At 44.0% G+C, this 23,886-nt stretch overlaps 2 protein-coding genes and 1 non-coding gene across 7 annotated transcripts; 1 reads left to right on the forward strand and 2 right to left on the reverse strand.

Annotated features, from left to right (window-relative positions):
* Positions 1 to 9,546: 9,546 nt before the first annotated feature.
* On the reverse strand, positions 9,547 to 18,308 carry LOC139283872 (cytotoxic granule associated RNA binding protein TIA1). 5 transcript variants are annotated; one of them, XM_070903927.1, is made up of 12 exons: positions 18,147 to 18,308; positions 17,285 to 17,381; positions 16,956 to 17,054; positions 16,070 to 16,124; positions 15,699 to 15,786; positions 15,334 to 15,409; positions 14,971 to 15,079; positions 14,782 to 14,877; positions 13,885 to 13,969; positions 13,221 to 13,359; positions 12,588 to 12,739; positions 9,547 to 10,934 (listed from the first exon to the last, which is right to left on the reverse strand). In XM_070903927.1, the coding sequence occupies exons 1-12, from the start codon at positions 18,170 to 18,172 to the stop codon at positions 10,796 to 10,798; spliced, it is 1,161 nt and encodes a 386-aa protein (XP_070760028.1). In that variant the 5' UTR covers positions 18,173 to 18,308; the 3' UTR covers positions 9,547 to 10,795. The 5 variants fall into 5 exon arrangements, with proteins under 5 accessions (XP_070760028.1, XP_070760031.1, XP_070760030.1 ...); XM_070903930.1 differs by lacking the exon at positions 9,547 to 10,934 and having other exon boundaries at positions 11,709 to 12,697; XM_070903929.1 differs by lacking the exon at positions 9,547 to 10,934 and having other exon boundaries at positions 11,709 to 12,709.
* Positions 18,309 to 18,718: 410 nt separating this feature from the next.
* trnag-ccc (transfer RNA glycine (anticodon CCC)) lies at positions 18,719 to 18,789 on the reverse strand. Its single transcript has one exon. It is a non-coding gene; the product is annotated as a tRNA-Gly (tRNA).
* A 323-nt stretch (positions 18,790 to 19,112) lies between these two features.
* rchy1 (ring finger and CHY zinc finger domain containing 1) lies at positions 19,113 to 22,877 on the forward strand. Its single transcript, XM_070904479.1, has 9 exons — positions 19,113 to 19,201; positions 19,732 to 19,851; positions 20,037 to 20,152; positions 20,255 to 20,333; positions 20,435 to 20,479; positions 20,593 to 20,651; positions 20,996 to 21,025; positions 21,612 to 21,732; positions 21,877 to 22,877. The coding sequence occupies exons 1-9, from the start codon at positions 19,151 to 19,153 to the stop codon at positions 22,087 to 22,089; spliced, it is 834 nt and encodes a 277-aa protein (XP_070760580.1). The 5' UTR covers positions 19,113 to 19,150; the 3' UTR covers positions 22,090 to 22,877.
* Positions 22,878 to 23,886: the final 1,009 nt, after the last annotated feature.

Consider the following 23,886-nt stretch of genomic DNA (forward strand, 5'->3'; position numbering starts at 1 on the left):
GAGCTGAGAGAGTTGATTGTGCCCTCGGATAGGGACTGAGTGACATGAGGAGAATGGCGATGGTTGGATTTTCGAGGGATGGGGGTTGTTGTTATGGCGCCCAAGGGCAGACTGAAAGACATGTTTTGACATGTGGCCCTTAACTCCCATAATCCAGCTTGATCTGACCGCTTTGCAAAGCCAAAGACTTACTGTACGTGTCAATTTACCAGGACAAGCGTAAACAGAGCAAGAAAGAAAGGTTTTTTTCACCCACAGTAGTAGTTAGCAAGATCACCTGGCTACTCCAACTATTCCACTAATCGGTGAATACATGTTTAAGGGGCAACACAGGAAGAAGGCGCTCTGCTAGTTCCTGAGTTCCTGGCATTGGCACATAATGGGAATACTAGTCAGGTGGAACAGTCACCTTCAACATGCGAACCTCCTTCGAGAACGCCGAGGAAATGAAACAAACAGCAGTTAAGATTGGTGAAGAAGCAACCCAAGCCTTCCACAGGCCTGACCCTTTTCCTCGGTGTTCTTCTCTACAAGAAATGGCCCTCGGCATTTTGCGACTTAGAGCTTCGAGATTCATTGGTTAGCTAGCTAGGTAGTGACACGCCCGCTCCCGACGCCATGCCCCGCCTGCCGGTCCTGTTTCACATGGGAACACATTCGACACTTCTCAAAATGCTGTTTCAGGGAGTTGTTGTTGACTTTTATTCTTATTATTACTATTATTCTTGGAATAGGATGCATCTCTAAACTACAGGCCTGCGTTTCATTTATTCAGATGGCCGCTGTGGTTTGTAGCGGCAGCGATTTTCGTCTAGAATTACTGTCAATACAGCTCCGTCAGCTATTCTGCGTAAATTGTATCTGACGTCTAAACTCTTTACAGCATCTTAAGTGGCGGCATTCTCTCAAGACGGCTTTCCTCCGAGAAAGGAAGTATAAAAGTAACTGTTTCTCATTTCGCAGGAGGGGGAGCAGGGCCTCAGTCAGGGCCCTTGGGTGCCTCTAGCCCTAAATTTGAGAACCAGTCGAGTACACCAGAACCAGGATCGAGCAGCAGCATTTGGCTAATGGCTGAGAACATACAACAACAACAAAAAAGACCCACTCTGTCGCTATATTTCTGCTAGTGCCCCACACACACATACATATACACACACTTATCTACCCCCCCATCCTCCCACCCTTCCCCTCTCTCTCTCTCTCTCTCTCTCTGTTGGTGCTTTATGGGTAATGTCGAGTGACACATTTAAGCGGGGGCTGTCAACCCTGTGTATGTACCGCTGAATGGCAGAGCCACTGAACGCTGGCGACAGGCACACACACACACACACACACACACACACAATCCACATACATATCCTACCCTCCATTACTGTGTCACCCAAATACTGCAGAGGCCTCAGTCCAATTTGTACTCTGAAAGCATCACACACACTCGCACACCATCCATAAGAAGTAAGCACATACTGTCAAACACACACATTCAGACATGCCGCGTCGACCTTGGCTGTTACATGTTCGTGTCTTTCTTTCTCTTAGCGCTCAGATCTTCTGTCCTCTCTCTCTGTCGGCCGTGCGTCCAGCGTGCCAGAAGTGAAGAGAAGAAGAAGGAACGGCAGAACAAAAAAAAACAATCTGGAACATGATGCTCGGCGCTGTCAGAAATCTCCTCTTCTTCGCTGACATTTGGATTTACACATCTCATTTTCCTGAGTGACAAAGTACATAAACACACGCTTCAAGTCGAGGAGCTTGGCAAGCCGCTCCCCTCCAACACACACACACACACACACACATATATATACATACATACAGCCCTCGCTTTGGCTTTTTGGATGAATTTAAGGAAGGGGAGGGGGATATGACAACTAGTCTTTGATCCATGGAGCTCTCTCTTACTCTCTGCGCTGGTGATGAGCGATGAGTCAAGTCAGATGGGGGATTTTTTTTTTCATTTGGAGCATTACAGACAGTGGTAATGGGGGGGGTTAGCCGCAGGCTGCCTTTGTCCTACATAGGACTTCTCCAAGACTCCCTCTAAATATGTGTGCAGCGCAGGAAGTGGCTCGGGCTGAGCAACAGCCAACCGGTGTCCTTCATCTGCATCCCGTCTCCTCCTCCCCGTCTGCAGCGCCGACAGCTTGAATGATGAGGTGACACACACCTGTCAGCGCTGAGCCTGACACACCCTGACAGACACACAAACAAGAGCGAGTTCACACACATGTGCAAATACAAACGGTTGCACAGACACAAACACAAATATAACCTTATCTAAACACACACACACACACACACATTATGACCAGATTTCTAAACACACAGCTGTCCTGACCTGTACATGTCTGCAAGTGGGCGTACAACAAGCATGTGTGTGTGTTTACATTGGAAGCAGTCGCAGTTGGAGTGTACCTGAGAGCACAGCTTCATCTTTATTTGCCTGCTGGATTATTCAGGTTGTGTTTGACGCGTTGCCTATAAATCAGTCACGACTGTCTAGCGAACACCCCGACAGCCACGAAATCACCTGCAAGTCTATTTACACATGCCAGGAATTTGACTCGCTGCTGAAGCTGTATACAAAGTACATAATAAAGCTGTCAAAGTTATAAACAGGGCGGCAGAGCTCTGAACAAGACTTGGCACAGTAAAGTTTGTGTAGTGTCAGAAGAGTTCGACTGATATAATGGTTAGCTCAAATGTCGGGCCAATGTTTTTATGAAAACAGGATATCAGCCGGTCTGATATAATAAATGTTCCCTCTCTTCTTACTCGACAGGCCTGACAGTCGTCTGGATTTAAAGGGTCAGTGCACCAAAATTCCAAACCGTATATATCCTCACACTTTCCTTAAGCGCCACGCAGAAGTTTAATTTTTTTTCCGCAGCACAGTGGAAATGAACATAATTTCATTTGTGCTAGTCGCACACATTGAAAGATTATATTCAAAATATTCAACAGGAAGATCTATGTTGTAGTATGTGGATTTTGTGTACGTGAGAAATGCCCGGATGTATGCTAGATTAGCAAGAATTTTGTGAATATGTGACGTGAGCTTACTGGATATACTCAACGGGCCCAAGATGCACAAACTCTGCAATGGCGCTAAAATAAATGTACAAATAGAAACAAACAGAAGCTACGCAGGACATTAAGGCACAGTCAAGAGGAACAAAGCGGGAGCTCACATAATGCACTATAAAGAAATATTCAACACTAAAATATTTAATCGTTTTAATTTGCCATAAAATGATACTGGGCAATATTATATTTGATTGATCTACATTTGTCATTCAACAGTAGCTTAGGCCGGTCGCATGATCGATACGGTCATGTGATGCAGAAGATGCATTGGCAGGTGGGAAGGCTCAAATGAAAGATGCAGCTGAGTTGCATTATGGGAAATGTAGGACCCAGCATTTTTTTTATCCCAAATTGGCCTTCAAAAGCCAAAAACCATTATCAGTGTCAACCTCCTTCATCAAACTGCAGCAGACATCTGTACAGCAGTAAATGCACTACAAATACAAGCAGTTGTATGAAAGAAAAATGATATTATGTTTAGCCCATTTTACATGTCAATATTAAATGTCACACAGGTTTTTCGCAGTTCTGACCAGCGCCAAGTCCCACCTGCCACGCACACACACACACACACACACAAATGCAAGGTAATGCTTAACATGCGCAGATGGGCTCTTTCTGTATACCTATTTTCTATAGTCAACCTCATGATTAATGTAGCAAGAAATATTTACCATTTAATTCTACTTGCAAACTCAAGTAGCCTGCTACTTCTGGTCAGAGGTGGAGCTGATTCCATTTTCTACTTGAAATGAGAACACATAGGTTGTTTTTCTTTTCATTTTAGAAGCACGTGTTGTGTGTTACAGTGAGGCGATGAAACAGTTTGAATGTGAGGAGTTTGTGGAACGAGGTCACCCATCCCTTCCTTCAGTCTTCACTGTTATATGAAGAGCATTCTGACAGTTTGAAGGATACGGCTGCTGATATTTCTTAATTTTTTTGTTTTGGTCAACAAATCCCATGAAAAGACCAAAAGCAACAACGCACTGGTCCCACTAACGAGTGTTGTCTCTGTATCATCTTATTCCTCTGTGCCAGAGCGCCATTGTCGGTCCAAGGCTAAACTGCCATGAACACACAAAATGTAATTTTGTATTAATGTAATACAATGTCCTGCCGCAGCAAATATACTAGAGCACCAAATGTGTGTTAATCCGCAGTTGAAAATAGTCCCTAATAAATACACTTTTTACTCCTGTTTGAATGAACGTTTGTCAAGAACTACAGTGCCCGGCTGGTTTAGCAAATTACTGAGCCTTTATTAAAAATGAAAGTATACATTTATGACCTGCCTTCAAGGATTTATATCTTCAGTAGGAACCAGTGGGCTTGGAGTGGAGTGCCACAGACAGGGAAAGTCGGTTAGAAAGTACTGAGAGATGGACTCCCTGACTCACGACAGAAACACTCTCGCTTCTCGCCAGCTGGTGCCAATCCAGGCTGCAATAAATAAAATGCAAAACAGATTCAATAAAACCTGCATCAAAGAAAGGTCATTATTTGACGGCACACATTTTAGGAGTTTGTCATCTTCAGCAAACACTGCCGTACCTCCTTCAAAGACTGCCCCGGTGCAGCTCTGCTGTCCATAATAAGTAGCACATATTTAAACTGTGCGGCCGTTGTCCACTGATTACATTTGCTTTGGGTTTTGCAACCCCAGTTACATGTAGACACAATACAAAGTAACGGAGGTTATTTCAGCGCCAGGAGAGAAGCTTAAATAATGAGCTTTTCAAAGAAAGTATTACCATCCAGTGTGACTTTTATGGTCTTATTGTACTACATGCTGTAGATCCCTGCGCAGACATGAACCAACCCCTCCAACACACACACACACAATGTTCAGTGATCGACTATGTGTGCGAGTGTGGTGTGACAGAATGCCTTAATTATGGATTAATTGTGTCATTAGCAGGTTTCTGCTGTTGCCACCACATTGGGCCTGTCAAGGTTAATTACTGGAACATGTTTATTTGCTGTCAGCCGCTGCCGCAAGCTGTCACTTGCATGGAAACACAGACAAACACACAAAAGCTGTTCACTCAAACAATTCACAGGGCACCTCGTGTCCCTCAAGCCCTCAACATATTTCTCTGCTCTTTTGTTTCTGCTGCGGCACACTTTGTACAGTCCTCAGTCAGCCGCCTGAAATACAAACACACCGTGGCCCTGCAGCTTCCCTCTAAACTGAAGTCACGAGTGCAGCTGCACTAGGACCCTCCTTCAAAATGATGTTATTTAAAAAAAAAAGGCTTTTAATTAGCCCAGTCTTCTTAAAACATAGTTGGACCGAAGCGGTTTGCACCACTGTCACTACACATTTCAGGCCTGTACTACAGCCGTGACCAAAAGTTTTCACAAAGTTTGCTGCTTCAGTGTTTTTAGATCTTTTTGTCAGATGTTACTATGGTATACTGAAGTATAATTACAAGCATTCAAAGGCTTTTATTGACAATTACATTGAGTTTATGCAAAGAGTCAATATTTGCAGTGTTCACCCTTCTTTTTCAAGACCTCTGCAATTCGCCCTGGCACGCTGTCAATCAACTTCTGGGCCACATCCTGACTGATGGCAGCCCATTCTTGCATAATCAATGCTTGGAGTTTGTCAGAATTTGTGGGTTTTTGCTTGTCCACCCGCCTCTCGAGGATTGACCACAAGTTCTCAGTGGGATTGAGGTCTGGGGAGTTTCCTGGCCATGGACCCAAACTTTCAATGTTTTGTTCCCCGAGCCACTTCGTTATCACTTTAGCCTCATGGCGAGGTGCTCCATCATGCTGGAAAAGGCATCGATCGTCACCAAACTGTTCTTGGATGGTTGGGAGAAGAAGTTGCTCTCGGAGGATGTTTTGGTACCGTTCTTTATTCATGGCTGTGTTCTTAGGCAAAACTGTGAGTGAGGCCACTCGCTTGGCTGAGAAGCAACCCCACTCATGAATGGTCTCAGGGTGCTTAACTGTTGGACTGACACAGGACTGATGGTAGCGCTCACCTTTTCCCCAAACAATTGGAAAGGGGATTCATCAGAGAAAATGACTTTACCCCAGTCCTCAGCGGTCCAGTCCCTGGACCTTCTGCAGAATATCAGTCTGTCCCTGATGTTTTTCCTGGAGAGAAGTGGCTTCTTTGCTGCCCTTCTTGACACCAGGCCATCCTCCAGAAGTCTTCGCCTCACTGTGCCTGCAGATGCACTCACACCTGCCTGCTGCCATTCCTGAGCAAGCTCTGCACTGGTGGTGCCCCGATCCCACAGCTGGATCAACTTTAGGAGACGGTCCTGGCGCTTGCTGGACTTTCTTGGGCGCCCTGAAGCCTTCTTCACAACAATCGAACCTCTCTCCTTGAAGTTCTTGATGATCCGATAAATGGTTGATTTAGGTGCAATCTTACGAGCAGCAATATCCTATATACAGCCTGTGAAGCCCTTTTTGTGCAAAGCAATGATGACTGCTCGTGTTTCCTTGCAGGTAACCGTGGTCAACAGAGGAAGAACAATGATTTCAAGCACCACCCTCCTTTTAAAGCTTCCAGTCTTCCGTCAGCATGACAGAGTGATCTCCAGCCTCGTCCTCGTGAACACTCTCACCTGTGTTCACGAGAGAATCACTGACATGATGTCAGCTGGTCCTTTTGTGTGGATAAACCATGATCCTGTAATATTTCTAGAATACGCCAAAAGGTTAGTTTTACCATTGTTGTCTGTGCCTCACAAACTTTCTGGACCAATTAGGAATTCAGTACATTTTGGTTAAAACACTCTTTATGTTTGAAGTGACTCTTTTCAACATTACTACCCTGTAATAGCCTGGTCTGAACCTTGATCACAGCTCTGTAGTCAGGGAAACATCATCTAACGTTTAGGCTACGAGAGACAATTATGGGACAATGCTAAAAATGCTAAATGCTAAACTGCTGTTCAACTGTTGAGCCACTGTAACAGCAACGGAAGTGGGCGTCACGCCGTCTGACTCAGTACTAACCATTATATAGCAATATTTGCCTAAAGTTCCCTAGCATTAGCTGACGTTAGCCACAATAAGCTACTGGTCACACCAGGCCAAGTAAGACCGTAGCAGCAGAACTCCTGAGTGTATTCGATTGGGCGACATGCATTTTGTTGCTGAGACTTTTCATTTGTGAGAGGAAGAGTGAGTTATTTCTTTTCTCAGGAGTCACAAAGTCTCACATTAAAACACAACAACAACAAAAAAAAGCTCATGTCTTACAGCTTCACATTGGTTTATTTGCAGTATTACGGTAGCTTATCTATTGCCACAAGACAAATACCGTGTGTATTTGTATTGTGCGCGCATCTCAAGATGAATAGTGAAGTATGGAAGTAGTCTGGGAAAGGAAAGGAAAACCAGCTGAAAAACAGATCACTTTTAATAAAAGTACAACATGAACTGATGTAAATACTAACAAAATATAAGACTAAATGAACAGAGCAATGCAACACTGATCAGTTGACAGTGACTGTTAAATGTATATATGCATCTCCGTCACACATCTGTCACAGGATGTGGATCATTTTGGGCCTGAACGCATTAACAGATGAAGAGACATGGAAGACAGCAGCCACAATGACGGAACTTTTCCCAAATGTTGAATGGAGCCTATAGTATATTCCCTCTGCCCCACACGGTTGCACCTTTTCAACCAGGACAAGAATATTACTCAGAGGACAGGGTGAATGTTTGCACCTCGAGAAACAGAAGAAGAGGAAAAAAGTGAGAGAGGGGAAGCAGGACAGACAAAAAGAGAAAGCGAGCGTGGCCGCTTTGATTGATTTCAGCTGTAATCTGTTCGCTAACTCATCTCCTGACATCTCTCTCTCTCTCTCTCTCCATCTCTAACAGACTCTCCGTCCATTAAAGCCCAGTTGGGTCCTGGCTGAGCAGCTGTGAAGAGACAAACCATTTATCAGCCTGTCAGCTCTTGCTGCCTGTTATTCCAGCCAGACAGACTGCGCTGCTGTCTGAGACCCAATAACTCTGACTGAGGGGAGCTGGCACTGCTGTCTCACATGACACAAACACACACACACACACACACACGTTCAAAGACTTTCTCAACAGAGAGACAAGTTTACAGAAGTGGACACAAAAAAAAGACATTTTCCGCTGACTAGAAGAGACAGAAAATAAACGTTTCATGTGTGTGAATGAACAAGTACTGCCTACAGTCATTTAACATGCTGACAGACTGACTGACCTGAGGTCTGAGTGGAGTGACACAGTGCTTAACAACAGCAGAGCCAAGCCACCTGCGCCACAGCACAATACAGGAAACATGGACCGAGGGCGCCATCTGGTGCACAGATCAACAACTCACAGTTTACATTTCGGCGGTTGGCTGTCACGCATGCATTTCCAGGACAAACTGGTGTTTTGCATAGACGTCACTGTCGATACACAATACCTCATACCCACCGTGAACCAGTGGACTACACTTAAACTCAGTAGATATCAGTAAAAGCGCTAAGTTGGACTGCAGGTGCGGTGCCACCTACTATTTGAATGTGCCTCTATGCCACAGGCTCAGAAAACGGTTTTCTTCCGCACTCTGGCATGACAGGCTGACCCAGCTGACCTCCTCACGAGCACCTGAAACCTCAACTTCAAAACGCCCAGCGCAACAAGGTTTATAATTCAAGCTTTTCATCGTTTCCCTTCTGACACTTTAGGCTCACCTCTTCATCTCGGGCTGTTGCTTACTTGAGTTTCTTCTTTAAAAACACTCCGCACAGGGGAAATTTGTGTTTTAATAACAGTTTAAACACCAGCAACATTTTCTCGTTACATTTTGACTCGTCTCAGTAGGAAAGGCCTCCGTTCCATTAACTGTCCCAGTAAACTAATCCAGTGGGCCAGCACGCACAATACCAGGACCTCCCCTACGTGGAATGCAGCCATTATTAGTTATCGTGTGCTTTTTTTATTTTATTTTATTTTTTTACTGCAAAAGATTTCAGGAGAACAAAAACAGAATAACAAAACATACATACATGAGGAGCAGGCTACATAACAGTATAGGTCTAGCTGTCTTAGTAGCCATCTTCCTGTATCACCCATTAATGTCCTCAGCTGGACATGCACAAAACACTGGTATGCGGAGGACGCAGTTCAGTCAGGCCCTAGCATGCTGTAGCCGGAGTGTCGCCCTCATAACAAATGTCGCTGTACAAGAAATAGTGACCGTGCGTAATAACTTTTCTTTTTAACATGCAACATTTCAATGGCCTGTCAACCAGGGAGAGGTCTCGTCTTATGACTTGTAGTTTGAGTAATAAACACGGTGGCCTCCGTCAACTTTTGAGATCTTCACATCGAAACGTTTCACTCGACAACACAAACCTAAAAAGCAGAAATAACACTTCTCATATTTTCGAAAGCAGCCTAAATGTTTCCTAGAATAAACAACCCCTCCATGAGGAAAAAAAGGACAACAAACTGTGTGGTTTATGTGCATTAGCATTTTAATTGGACAAAGCAAGAAAACATTGATTACAGTAGCAGAGTCATCAGTTCTCAGGGCTAACACCTTTCTAAACAAAAGGGTCTGAAAATGTCTGTAGGCACTGCCTAATTAAAAAGAGTATCTTGTCAGGTAAAAGAAACCAGCTCTATAAGGCAACAGTTACAATGTAGGCCTCCCCATTTCTCTGGCAAAAAGAGCAAGTGTAAAGGTTGAATCCACTCAGATTTTTGATATAAAATACTGGCGTTTCAATAGATATTTAAAAACCATCACAAGTGTCAAACATGTTCACCCTTTAACATTTGAATTGTGTTAAATTTTAAGGATGCACTGCATGGCAATGCTGTCTATCCCTGCATGGAAGAATCGTGTGTTGCACTGCGCCAGTGTCACATTTGATAGTGCCACTCTGCTACGCACAATGTTGGAGTTAACTGTCGAGTTATCAAAACAAACAAAAAAAAGAAAGCAAGCACCCACAGTTAACAGTAGCATTTTACTTACATCGTTTCAAATGAATGAATGGTTATTTACATGTGGCGAAAAGATTTGAGGCTGTCCGAAAGATATGAAGGAGAAATGGAATGCAAAAAGGGAGGAAAAAAAAAAAGAAAAAACACTCTTGGTAGTCAAATTTGTCCAAGTACAAGAGAGGAAAAAACTGTGCAATATTTATCTGCCCTTACAGAGAAACAGCAGTGGCAACAATCCCTGCAATTGATTTTAATCCAAGAGAAAATGAGAACAAATTAAACAGATTTCCATTCCAAAGGTTCATAACTTAGCACGACTCAGACTGAACAGTTCCTTTAAAAAAAATGACAAACCTCTCGGTGGCTGTGTGAGAGGAAAGATGTGAAAATGGAAGCAATTTGTAAAACTCCAGAAAAAAAAAAAATCCAAAAGTTTCTCCTTTACAGTTTTATACTCATTTACAGTTAACTTAAAAATGGTAAGAGCCCTGGTTCATGGCCAGTCTTGCCTACCACAAAGGGTGTAAATACCTGTGTGGGTCAAATCGCTCCTCCCTGGCTCCCGTTACGTCAACCCCCCCCATGAAATCCCATTTACATCTCCTATAGACGTCAACCTTCCCAATAGGTTCCACATCCCAGTAAAAGTCTTAGTCCTGCCACAAATGGAGGCGGTGTTACACAGCCCTGTGGGGCACCGTACAGCCAATAAGAGGCTGATGGTTGACAAATCTCCCACCCTGCCCACTTATCAGTGTGTGGGGTATCCTGCGGCTCCCATACCGGGCTGGTTGGCTAGCATACTCCCATTCAATCCCTGTGTAGGCTCCATAACCCCACCGTTACTGATGGCGCTCATGCCAGTCCACCCAGCACTGGCCGGTAAGTGACTGCAAAAAAACGAGGTAAAGAGAGAGAGAGAGAGAGAGAGACACACAGAAAGACAAAATGCCAGCAGGTTAGAAGAGACAAGGCGAAAGGGAGCAAAAGGGACGGTTTATATTAGAGCTACTAGAATCTGGACAGGCTAGAATGAGAACAAGAAGGCAAACAGAGTTATCAGAGGTTGTGAGGGTGAGGCAGGCTGGGCAAAAATCAAGCTAGCAAAAAAAACAGGGGAAAAAAAACAGAAGGTGGAGGGCTCTTTGGAGGGGCCAAAGGTAAGTGTCATTTGATTAAACATGGGTGGACAAGCAGACAAAGAGGATACAGGCTAAGCGCAGCGAGCTACATATTCCTTTCTACCCCCCTCCCAACTGCGGATAGCCACAAACACACAACAGCTGTAACCAGCCTACAGACAGGTAAGCCACACTGTATCGAAGAATGCAGACCACCTTCACCCCCCTTGCAACACTTCTACATTTGGCTACAAAGTATAACAAAGAAGTAAGTAAATTCTCACCTAAGTCACATGATGTCTTTGAAGTATTTATGTAACTCAACTAAATTCTAAAGTTCAGTGTGGAGATAAGACAGCTTATACAGGATAAAGTTTTATCTTCAAATTTCAAGTCAAGAGAGGCGTCGCCTCTATCTTAGGAATTGTGCATTTACTGTACATTCGACAAACAAGCACACTATGACTGCTTTCATTCCCTCGCGCCTTTGTACAGAGCCTATGCATACAGCTGTTCACCAAGAATTTTAGACTGTCAACAACATATGGCCTCTCCTTTATTTTTCTTGGGTGCACAAAACGTCACTGCACATAGGCTGTCTAAATAAAAACAAAATTTGATAACAACCTACAAATGATATTTAACATGTCCTACTGACATTCATATACAGATCAAATCCTCAGGTATATGTAAAAAGAGATCAATGAAATCAAAAGGGAAAACAATGTAAAAAGCTCTGACATGGATGTAGACATACAAAACAACTGAACAGCCTTAAAGAGCAGTCCTTACACACAGTAGGCAATCTTACACAGAGGGGAAATGAATTCTTCAACAACAAACTATCTCCAGGTGTGGACAGTCCGTGAAAGCGTTGTTCTGGGCTTTTAGCATGTATCGTGTTCAGTCAATTTAGTCAATTATCTTTAAATGTAATGAAATTCAAAAAAGAAAAAAAAAAAAAAAAAAAAGCTTTTAGCTAGTTTTAGTCCGTTTTCTTACAATCAGTTTTGGAGCAGACTACAGTTTGGAACTATTTTGCGCTGTAATTCAAGTGACAAAAACAATTGGGAACAAACCCCATCAGTTATTAGGATGTGCTGTACACAGTGAGCAATAATGACACACTGAAACATGATAGACGACAAAATCAAAGTTCAGATTGTTCTGTGTGTGTGTGTGTGTGCTTCTTTCTCAATCTTCTCAAGATGAGCAGGGTGAGGAAGTTGGCGGGGGAGGGGGAGAAGGGGAGGTGGGGGGGGGGGGTGGGGGAGGGAGGATGTGGGGTTGGGGGAGGGAGGTCATGGCTCCCTCCCGTGGCCAGAGCTGGCTCTCGCTGCCCCGGTCTTGAAGGGGGACTCTGATGGTGCTGGAGTAGGAGGAGGCGATGAAGGGGAGCCCTGTGCACACCGTGCTACTTACTTGAAGCCCTGCTGGTTCCAAGCCTGGCCGTAGACGCCGTAGGTGGGGACCTGCCACCCGTTTGGGACGTACTGGCTGATCTGGGGCCCGTTGCCGTACCACTGGCCCCACTGGCCGTAGGGCTGGGCTGCAGGGAAGCTCATCTTGTTCTGCTGTAGGGTTCAGTTAACAAGTATGGCTTAAGTATGGTTAAGCATACACTTCCTCCATCATAGTAGATGTTTTCAAAAAGTATGTTTTCCAACTATATACGCATTTAAGAAAAGAACAGCTGCTCAAATACATGTGGCCTGTGTTTTCCTCCTAATTAACCAACGCTCCTCTAAAAACATAAATAACAAGTACATAGATCTTTAACGTGCCATTCAGGGGTTTATCCATAGGGGGACATTTCGTGACTGACTTTCTCCTCTTGCGGGGAACTTGCAAAACTTCAACTTGGATAACTGACCGGACAAACATTAGGCCTCCATTTGATGCAATGATGGGTTTTTAAAAACACCACCTCGGCCAGAACAAAGGGGTCCAGCTCCTTGAGTATGTCAGGGAGGATCATAGCTTTAAAGCCACAATGAAGGGAGAAAAATACATGACACTTCTTCATACAGCGTGTGCAGTATATGGTGTCCTCACCTGGGGCATAGGCATCTGCTGCATCGGGTTCATCATGTCCGGGGTCTCTTTACCCCAGTAGCATTTGACTATGTGGCCCTCTATTGAGGTGCCATTCACTGACACAATGGCATGGGCTGCTGACTCATGGGAGTTAAACCTGGACAAAAACAGAGGGAGAGAGACTAAGGACACGCTGAACCTCATTTCATAGATATTTACTCAGCAGTGGTGACCACAGATCTGTTCTGTTAGCAAACTGTGAGAAGTTTTTGTATTATTATTACGACTACGTGGTCACTCAAGAAACATACAGAACATATTAATCTTACAATGCAATACAATGATACCAGGGACTGGAATCAATACTGCAACTAAGTAATCATTACATGATTCCTGCCACCAGAAAACCTGGAAAATGATATAGTAATTATATAATTACAAACAAGTTGTTTGAGTGGTTCTCAATCAGCGTTCAGAGCACTGCTGGTATTATCTCCTACCTTGTAGTGAACTATATTCTCCCTACACCTCAAGTGGTCAGTCCTTGATTATATGGCTAGAATGAAAATCAGCGGGACCCCAGATTGCTGAGGACCAGGATTGAGAACTAGTGCGTCGTATTTTGACCTTGCTTGAAAGAAAAGACGAGAAAAGTAGATATGAAACTTTCAGACACACGCACCTCACAAATGAATAGCCTTTGTCTGGGAAAACTCTTATTTCCATGATTTGTCCAAAGGGAGAGAAGGTCTGTCTCATCAGTTGCTCTGGAAGCCAGACAAACAGAAAGGGAACATCAGATAATGTTTCTATGTGGGTTGATGTGTCATGAAAAAACATTTGCTTGCATTCCAACATCCTCAGTCTCTTGGTGGTCATAAGTTACATTCATAGGCCGGTCACAATTTTGCTCATAATACCGCAGAGCTTTAGAGTGACCTCTCTGAGCAGAATAAACTTAGCCAAAAAGTGTTGTAATGACTGATAAACAGATAACACAGGCATTACTTTATCTTTTCATTAAAACCAACAATTCCCCTGAAAAGGCCAAAATACTTGACTGAATCCTGCTACCGGGTACCGAGCTGTACTAACACATTGGGAGACATGTTCTTTCTTTCAGAGGAGCATGGCCAGTGACGTTTGTCCTCAAACAACCCTGCGACTCCGCTTTCAATCTCTGGATTTAAAATACAGCATCTCTGACAAGGAAAACGTCACTAACATTGCTTTGTGAGTTTGACGAGCTGAGAGTGGTAAAGTACGGTGGCCGTATTCACTTGAATGAAGGAAAATATCATCCATTGCAATGGTATGGCTCTTTCTTGTGTTTTTGGACAACGGGAGTTATATTAGGATCAATAGTAGTAGCATTACTATATTACTATGTTGGTTTCGGCCTCATAGAAAGAACAGTCGTACCATTTAAAGTAGTGCTCGCTGGCTTCCATCAGTAAACAGCTTATTTGCGGTTTTATTCATTTTATCTCTTTGACCTCTTTGCTGACTTTACCTGATATTACCACGGTCAGTTTCATTATCATACTGATGGTAGCAATGCTACTAGCAGTTTCATTACCTGTCAGTCCTGTGCTGACTCCACCACAATACACAGTGCAGTTACTTGGGCTGGACTGATTCACTACTTCATCAAAGGATAGGTGCTTGGAGTTATCTGCCGGGAGAAGACGGAGAACATTGCTACTGTTAATATATGAATCCAACACCTTGAGCAAACAAGCAAAACATGCACATTCATACTACACACTTTCATAGGTGGTCTTTGGGGCGGGGGGCTTTCTTGTGGCCCAGTTAGTTCGAATCTGTCTGCCGCCTAACCACTGGCCACCCATCTGCTGAATGGCGTTCTCTGCATCCTGGAACGAAGAAAGAATCTGGTTATTCCAATGAGCTGGAGTCTAATGATGTAAAATCTAAAATACAGCCCCTTTGCAGCACAGCACACAGAAATGTGTGTGAAAATGCCTGGAAATATCAAATCTAAAACATCCTAAATTTTTAATATAACTAGAAAGAAATGGTTCAGTTTTATGATCCCCACCAATGACAGCAGAATTAACGTGAACATGCACTAAGATTAATATTTGGTGAGTCATGTCTCTGTACTAACCCATTTGTTGAAGAAAGACACAAAGCCATAGCCTTTAGATTTCCCTGTAGCCATATCTTTCACGACACGAGCATCTCTGCGGGCAAAAACACCAATAGGAGTGCATTGAAAACATGCAGCACAACACAAAGCTTGACAGTACAAAAAGTGTAAAAGAATATCAGTTTAGTCATCTTAAAAAACACTCACATTTTAATTACATATCCCATTTCCTGGGGCGATCCCTTTATGAACGTACCTACGTTTTTTTTTTCTTGATATATATATATATTTTTTTCTTGATATGAGAGGGGATAACAATACTTCCCGTTCATTTTCTTCTGTCTGTCCGTATCTTTGCCCGTAAATCTTAGCTTGATACTTACGATATCCTGCCAAACGGTCCGAAGGCAGCTTTGACATCTTCTGTGGTTATTTCTGGGCTGAGGTCTCCAACGAAGACGTGAAAGTGATCTAAAGGGAGCGGGGGGGGGGACATATTTTAAGTCCAAGATTGTGACTTCTTGCCTGAAATGTATCAGTTTGTTAATAGGGAAAAGACAAAGGGAGAGTCATCTTGGCAAAACCACATTCCACACAAGTGAATGAAATGACTATTACTACATAGAAATATGTAAGCACATATACAATGAAAATCTTTTGCTGTGATTTTCAATCTTTCCAACTCATCAATATTTCTGTTCTTCTGAATCAGACTTCTGTTTTTTAATAACATAAAACGAGTACTTGTACTTACTACTTGTGTCTTTTTTCTGGCTGGTTGGCGTCGTGGCCCAGTTGACTTTGACCTCCTGCAGAGAGGGGCAGAGAAAGGACAGGCCAGGTGGGGTATGTTTACATCATTTACAGTAAAACCTGGTAATGTCCACTGCAAGGGTGTATGGTTTAGAGACTGACTTAAAAGTTTTAAAAAAAAAAAGAGACTTGATGTAAAATATATGTGCTATGGTGCCTCAACACTCACTTCTGCCCTGTGTAAGTCAAGACCAATGCACCTCACCTAGTGTGGCTGCTCAGTTCAGCATCACAGTCATTTGATTTCTTGGTTTATGTCCAAGCACTGAGTCCAGAAACTCAACTCATTATTATGCCATCCAGCACCACTTTAATATTCTTTTATAAGGCCCTGTGGTCCTTTAAATGTTGCAGACTAAAATGTTAATGGCTTGCTCTATTGTTCTAAATAACCTGACTTTATCCAGTTCCTTCCAGACTTTGTTTTGTTGCCATCTTTCCAATGTACATGGACTTGAAGATTTTTGACATTACATCACTGGCTTATTCAGTGGACCCCTGAATTACATTTCTACAATATTCCTCCACCTTCACTACCACAGCTTCATATATTTCAAGGCCATTGGATTTAAGAGGCCGGAATGAAACCAATTTTACAAACAGTGAGATAACTTTCTGGCAGTAGTAACGCTCTGAAATGTTTAAGATCTGATTTGGACCATGGCTCCAGCAGCTTCCCCTTGTCAGTTGGAAAACCCTGTCTAATTAATAGAATATAAATGCTAGCAGTCCACTTTTTTTGTTTTGTTTTTTGAAGGCACACAAGCTAAATTCCCCACACCCGAAGCCCACCCATCCCCACTCACCCTGTAGACACGATAGCTTACCTTACCCATTATTTTCCTTCCATTCATGGCTGCCAATGAGGCAGCAGCATGCCTGTGGTCATAGAACTCCACAAAGCAGTACGGATCATTTCCAGCCGTCTGTCAACGGGAAAACAAGACTGATATTAAGTCCACAGCAAAGATGACAAGAGCCACCTATTGTAGTTTGGAGTGCCAGGCCTGACATAATAGACTGGGAGAGGATAATTATCAATATCAAGCACATATGTAGATTGAGACTTTCATAAGCAGCACTACCGCCTTCCAGGCCACTGCTGAATGCCATTTCCTACAGTCAAACAGTATATACCAGAGGGGATAACACTCACATCAACTATCATTTTACAGCTCTTGCATGGTCCTATCTGTGTGAAGACCTGCAGAATGAGGGGCTCGGTGACATCCCTGGACAGATTCCCCACATACCTGCAAACAAGGAGAGAGATGGGGGGAATTGAGTCTTTGTCAAACAGGAAGTAGCATGCAAACAAAGGCTAGTTAACCGGGCTAGCTACAACCCACAACAATTCCTTGTATTTACGAGAAAACAACGATAGTGGCGTAAATACTATTGGGGACAGTGTCAATTTTATACAAACAACTCCAGTATCGTCACCCCCTTAATGGAGCTGTCCCGGGCCGTGTCTACGAGCGTTGACGTGGCTTGTCTGCCAGCTAGCTAAAGATAACGCTAGCCGGTTCAAAAAGGGCCTCATGCTAAGTGGGTTGGCAACAAACGGTTCTTTATAAAATTACATCCCTTCCGCGAGGTTCCAGCTAACGGCTGTCTATTGATAATAAAACACGAGTCTTTAGGGAATAAAGCTACCATTCCATGAAATGTGTGCATTTTAGAAGAAGCGGCTGGCTAGCTGCGTTTGCATTTCGCTAATGATAACTAGCATTGGCTAGCCCTGCAGTTTCATTTTCAGACGAGTTACGGTTCCGTCTATTTGTACGACTAAATCAAACAGAACTTTACGTTCATGTCGAAAATGCTGTGTCTTATTACACGTACAAACGTCGCTACTGTCGACGTGAAATGGCAACGCGAATTGAATACCTATTTGTGGCTAAATTACAATGTTTTACAGTTTTTAATTGAAACAACAACGTGGAAACATTTCGGACGCGCCGTAGTTACACGGAGCCTTCCCATTCCAGGACATAGACAGGGCCGCTGTTACTCACAAGGTTCTGGGTTGATCGTCCTCCATCGTCAAGGTTTAGTGGTCGCGTCCTGAGAGGTCTTTAATCCAATGACATACAAATGGTTTGTGCTGAACTTGAGCGGCCGCGAACGTAAAGGTTTTATCTCCGATAAATCGGTGGCCGATTCTGCTCTCACACACACCGCAGACAGCCTCAGTCTGATGCAAACAATAGGAAGTTGAAGATGGCGGAGGAGCGGCGTCAGCAGCGTCAACCTGCGCGCTGAAATGAAGCCAAAATCAAGCGCTCTTTCTCCCACACACAAAGATGTGCCTCCACATCTGTATGACATACGCTGCAAATACAGGGAATTTTGTAGTTTAACACAACTGTGCAGAATAATATATTCCATTAGCCTATTCGTGATCATTGCTTTATGGACTAAAGTGCAAAACGTTAGAGAAAATTACAGCTGGACGCATCTGGGAAATGCATTCCGGTGACACTAGCAGGTAACTTACAACGCAGTTGATGACTTGAGCATTATTTGGTGTTTATCAAACATTTGGTGCTGCACTGTAGCAATGTACTTCTCACTAATGCAAAATACGTGCGCCGCCCGGGAATCGAACCCGGGTCGCAAGAATGGGAATCTTGCATGATACCACTACACCAGCGGCGCAGTCATTTGGTAGAAGGGGAACGAGCCTCATTAAGCCATTCTAGTGCAAGCAAACAAACAGGAGACATATAAGAACAGTGGAAAACATCCGTTATCGGGGTGTATGACGCGGTAATTTAACTCATTGTTAAGCCACTGACATTATGCCATATCACCTTGCTAGTCACGGCAATTTTGTTTTTTTTAAATACATAACCAATTTGCTAACGGTTTTAACGAATGTGGCAGAACCGACGGAGGAGGGCAGTGTGGCCGAGTCTCCGCTGTACGCCATATCACAGAAGAGAAGAAGAAAAGGGGGACGCGTCGTCGTCGTCGTCGTCTCGTCGTCGCAATCGAAGGAGAACCAGATCTAGGAAACATGGCTTCCTCTGCTGGCTGTGAGCATTATGTGCGCAGCTGCCTATTGAAAGTGAGTAAACTTAATTGTATTGCATTTGTTTGCTTTACCTACATGGTGGAGGCATGTTGGTGTTGAATACGCCTCCCTGTAACCCTGCTATATATATATAACGAGTAGCGCTAGCAACCACTCACAGCTAAGTTAGCTAACGTTAATCAGTTACTTAAAAGCTAATGTTGAACGAGACACAGCAACTGTGTCGTTACCATTATGACATATTAGTTAGCGTCTTATACCTTTCTTATGTGTTAGCTGCATAAGATGGGGGGGGGGGGTGATGGCGTGGGCTTTAGAGTTTACTGAGTATTGTATTATCTTAGCTTTCTTTTAAGTTAGCTTATCACTCACTATCAGTCATACGTGTTGGTTATTAATTGCATTTATGCGCTGAGAATGTTCCAAACATTTTACGTATCTGTAAACTTACAGTTTTGTCGCAGGCAGGAATAACTTATTGTTGAGGCTACCCTAAGTAGTAAAGTCTGACTGACATACCCATCGTTCACCTGCCCATGTGCCCCGTGTGGTATGTCCTGCAGGCCCCCTGCTGTGGTAAGCTGTACGTGTGTCGGCTGTGCCACGATGCAGAGGAGAACCACGAGATGGACCGATTCAAAGTCACAGAGGTGCAGTGCTCCGAGTGTCAGACAGTGCAGCAGGTAAGCTGAGGGAAAACAGGCTGTTGATGCTCCACTGTCAGCTGTGGCAGGGCCACTCTGTGATCTTTAATGTCACTTGTTGTTGGATGTGTGTGTGTGTGTGTGTGTGTGTGTGTGTGTGTGTGTGTAGTGGTTAGCTCACATCAAGAAGAAGAAAAAACACTCTTTTCAACGCATTCTTTTAGGCACAGCAGACTTGCCAGCAGTGTGATGTGCGGTTTGGGGAGTATTACTGTGACATTTGCCACTTGTTCGACAAGGATAAGAAGCAGTACCACTGTCTGCCCTGTGGAATATGCAGGTGAGAAATTGCTCTTTTTTTTTAATGTGACGTTCTCTAACTTCCACTCACATGTTACTCATGTATGAGTTGAGTGTCATCTCCGTGTTTTGACCTGTGCAGGATTGGGCCCAGGGAGAAGTACTTCCATTGTGAGAAGTGCAACCTGTGTTTAGCCCAGGATCTGCAGGGAAACCACAAGGTGATGATTACTCAACGCGTGCGTCAGACTCGCACACATCATGTGTATCGTGGATCCTCATTGCTGTGATTTACAATTCTTTGTGTTTGTGTGTGTTTCAGTGTGTTGAAAATGTTTCAAGGCAGAACTGTCCAGTGTGTATGGAGGTAATAAAACATGTGACACATTAGAGGACGGTATGGAGAGGGATGTTGGGTTTTTATGCAATCCTATACTTTCTCTACAATTCGGTATGTTTTTTTTTTTTCTGTATGTGCAGGATATTCACACGTCCAGAATTGGAGCTCACGTTCTTCCATGTGGCCATCTTTTACACAAGTATGACTCCTTGTTCTCTAAATACTAGTAGCTCAGTGCTGTGGGATTGAATTGTGCATGTTTAGCTGTTTGTGTGTATCCCAGCTTTAATCACACTGCAGGGGGGGAAAAAAAGACATGAATCTAAGACTTTTTATATACAGATTGATTACTCTATATACTATGTTTTCAGAAATCATAGTATCCGTCATAAAATACGAACAGAAATATGACCTCATTACAAAGATGAAAAGGAGAGAAGCCCTGTTTTATGGTTAAATAACTTGTAATCTTCATTTAGTGATCATGGCTCAAGATCTTCTGTGACATAAAGGTAACAATGTGTTTGTCCACATTCTCTGCAGGACCTGCTTTGATGACATGCTCAGAACGGGGTATGTGGAATAAGTACTTTTTTCCTGGTATATGTATAGTTAGTAAAGTAAGGTCTTGTTCCAGATTAATGTATTATTTATTTAGTTGAGTCCTGCTTCAGTCAGCGCGGTTACTTACAGTTAAGTAACCAGGTTAAAGTCGGTTTTCTTCAGTTAGCTTATGTAAACAAACCTGGTTTCTGTAATCAGGGTAGGATATCAGAGAAACCTGGTTCCCCTGCGTCGATTTCCCCCGGAGAACGCCGATTTCTCTGCCGTGTACACAGGAAAGCAGGTTCCCTAATCGGCTTTTTACAAGTAGGCGTGTTTACGACAAAAGACCGCAGACAGTGACAGTAACAGCTGAGTGACGGATGGAAGGAGAGATCATTACACAGAGTGATGCATCCCTCTGTGATGGATGTGATTACTGACCTGCCGCATGTGTATGTGGATTTACAGCAGTCAGGTTACTACAGTGCACGTAAACGCATTCTCCGATTACCCCCGTAACCTGGTTTCTCTGAGTAACCTGGTTACTTAAGTGCACGGAGAGGCACTGAGTGAGGCCTTCCACTAAATGTGATTTTCTTTGTTTTGTTTTAAGAGCGTATCGCTGCCCTCTGTGTATGCACTCTGCCTCGAACATGGAGGACCACTGGGATCAGATAGACAAAGAGATTGCCCAGTCACCGATGCCCACTGAGTACCAGGGTGCCACTGTCAAAGTAAGACCTCAATAGCACAATACAAATTTGCATTTTTTTTTTGTACTTCTTTCAAAGCGAATTTGTACAATTCACTTCAAATGGACAGTGCTGACTGTTGTGAGTAATCGTCTAATCCATCGCTTTCGTCATTCCACCCGGCAGATTATATGCAACGACTGCCAAGCTCACTGCACAGTGCCTTTCCACGTGCTGGGGATGAAGTGCGGCGGCTGTGGCTCCTACAACACAGCACAGGACGGAGGACTCATCCAGCAGACCCAACGAAGGCAGCCGCAGCAGGACACTGAGAATGAGGCGGAAACTGACACAGAGCCAGAGCAGCGGGATCAACCTCAGTCACCCACGCCACATTAAAATTACAGCCAACCACAATGGGTGACATTTATACGTTAGACATTTGGCTGGTGCACCTACTTGTAGTAACTTGCATTGAGTGTAACAGCACACTGAGCCAATGTTTGTAGACTGTACATATTACGAAAAAAACAACAAACCCTTTATTTTCTGTACCTGCTTATCCGAGAATACCATCTGACCCTCCTGGGTGGTGACAGTCCACTGCTTCACGCGAAGGGGAAGTGCTGGTGGAGGTTGCACAGTATCGGACCAATTACGGTTGTTTTCTGTGAAGTTTAGGCGCTGGGCCAAATGTCCCATTTCGATTCTCTCAGTGGGACAATGTGTGAACAAAGGTGTGGCAGCGTCACAGTAATCTGCCCGGGCAACTTCACACTCCACCGTCTTTTGTAAATATGTTGTCAGTCACAGATGAAAATTAAGACTAGCCCCAGAGAAGAAGTCAACATGATTATTTGTTGAAAGTCTGAGCATGAACTTAACTGACATGTCGGCAGCATGGCACAAGGCACAAGGCAACTTTTCTAAAGCCAACCAAGAAGATGACGGTATGAAATATGGCATTGGAAATATGTTCTAAGCCTTGCCTATTTGTTCTGATAAGCTAATGTGACCTAATTACAGCTGCAACACACGCACCCATTGAGTATTTCCTTCTCATAACAAACCCACAGCACTGTCATTTCTGGTATGGCTGCTGTGACAAAAGGCCCTTATTTTCAGTACCATTTGCTTTTACTTTCAGGTGTAGAAGTTTGGTTACCATCACAGTGACAGTAATGCAAACTCCCAATAAACACCATCAGTTTACTAAACACTGTCGCATGGTGTTTTCTTCTGAACCAGTCACTGAACTCCTGAACATTTCATCTCATTTTCAGCTGCTCACACGAAGACGTTTAAGGTGTCGATCCCACAAATCAACAGTGCTCCAGTTTTACCGTTGAAGAGTTCAAACGTTTCCATTGTATTTATATAGCAGTCATGTACACTAGCACCATTATAACAAAGTTACCGCTGATGGAGGCAATGTGCAATCAAAGTTAAAAGTGCAGTCGGGACATTTAGACTTGATGTTACAATGATAAGGTATCAAGACAATGCTACATATACACGTACAGCAGTAACAACAACTTTCTGTCAGGGTCAAATGCTGTCTCCTCTAGGTGGATCCGGCTCAGGGGTCACAAACTGGAAAGTGACGCAAACGGGAACGCCAGCCAGGGCGGTGTTGATGGTGATGGGCAGGGGTGAGGCTGTGGAGAATGGTGGAGGTGTTGTTTTGGTGGTGTGTGGAGGAAAGGGTGGAGTGGCACCCTGGGGGAATACTTGGTATGTGGTGGTGGTGACGACTTGTGGTTGGTTTGTGTCACCAATACCTATGATTATATCAGTTTCTGTAAGGCCCGGGTGGAGGGAGACCTCTGTGTCTGGCAGAACGTGCACAGTGTCTGCGTTAGCGGAGTCCTGTGCAGGATCAGAGTCGGGCATGTCCTGAGAAATGTCTACGCCCAGAGCAGTTTGCAAAGGATCATCTGGCATGAGTTGGAAAGCGTCCGCGTCAGTGGAGGTTTGTGGGTCCTCGGGGTCGGGCAGGGCCAGAGTATCGAGCGCGGCTGTAGAAGGCCCCGCGCCTGCAGAGGGAAGTGGGGCTGCGGTGTCCGGGGCGTCGGTCTCCTCCATAGCGTTGTGCGTGTCTGTCTGCAGGGGCTCCTGTGAAGGCCCAACACGAGTGGCAGTCTCCTCTGATGAGTTTGACTCACTGGACTCCGATGACTTGGATGAATCCTCACC

Source organism: Enoplosus armatus, chromosome 4 (assembly GCF_043641665.1).
Source record: "Enoplosus armatus isolate fEnoArm2 chromosome 4, fEnoArm2.hap1, whole genome shotgun sequence".
Lineage (NCBI taxonomy): Eukaryota > Metazoa > Chordata > Actinopteri > Centrarchiformes > Enoplosidae > Enoplosus > Enoplosus armatus.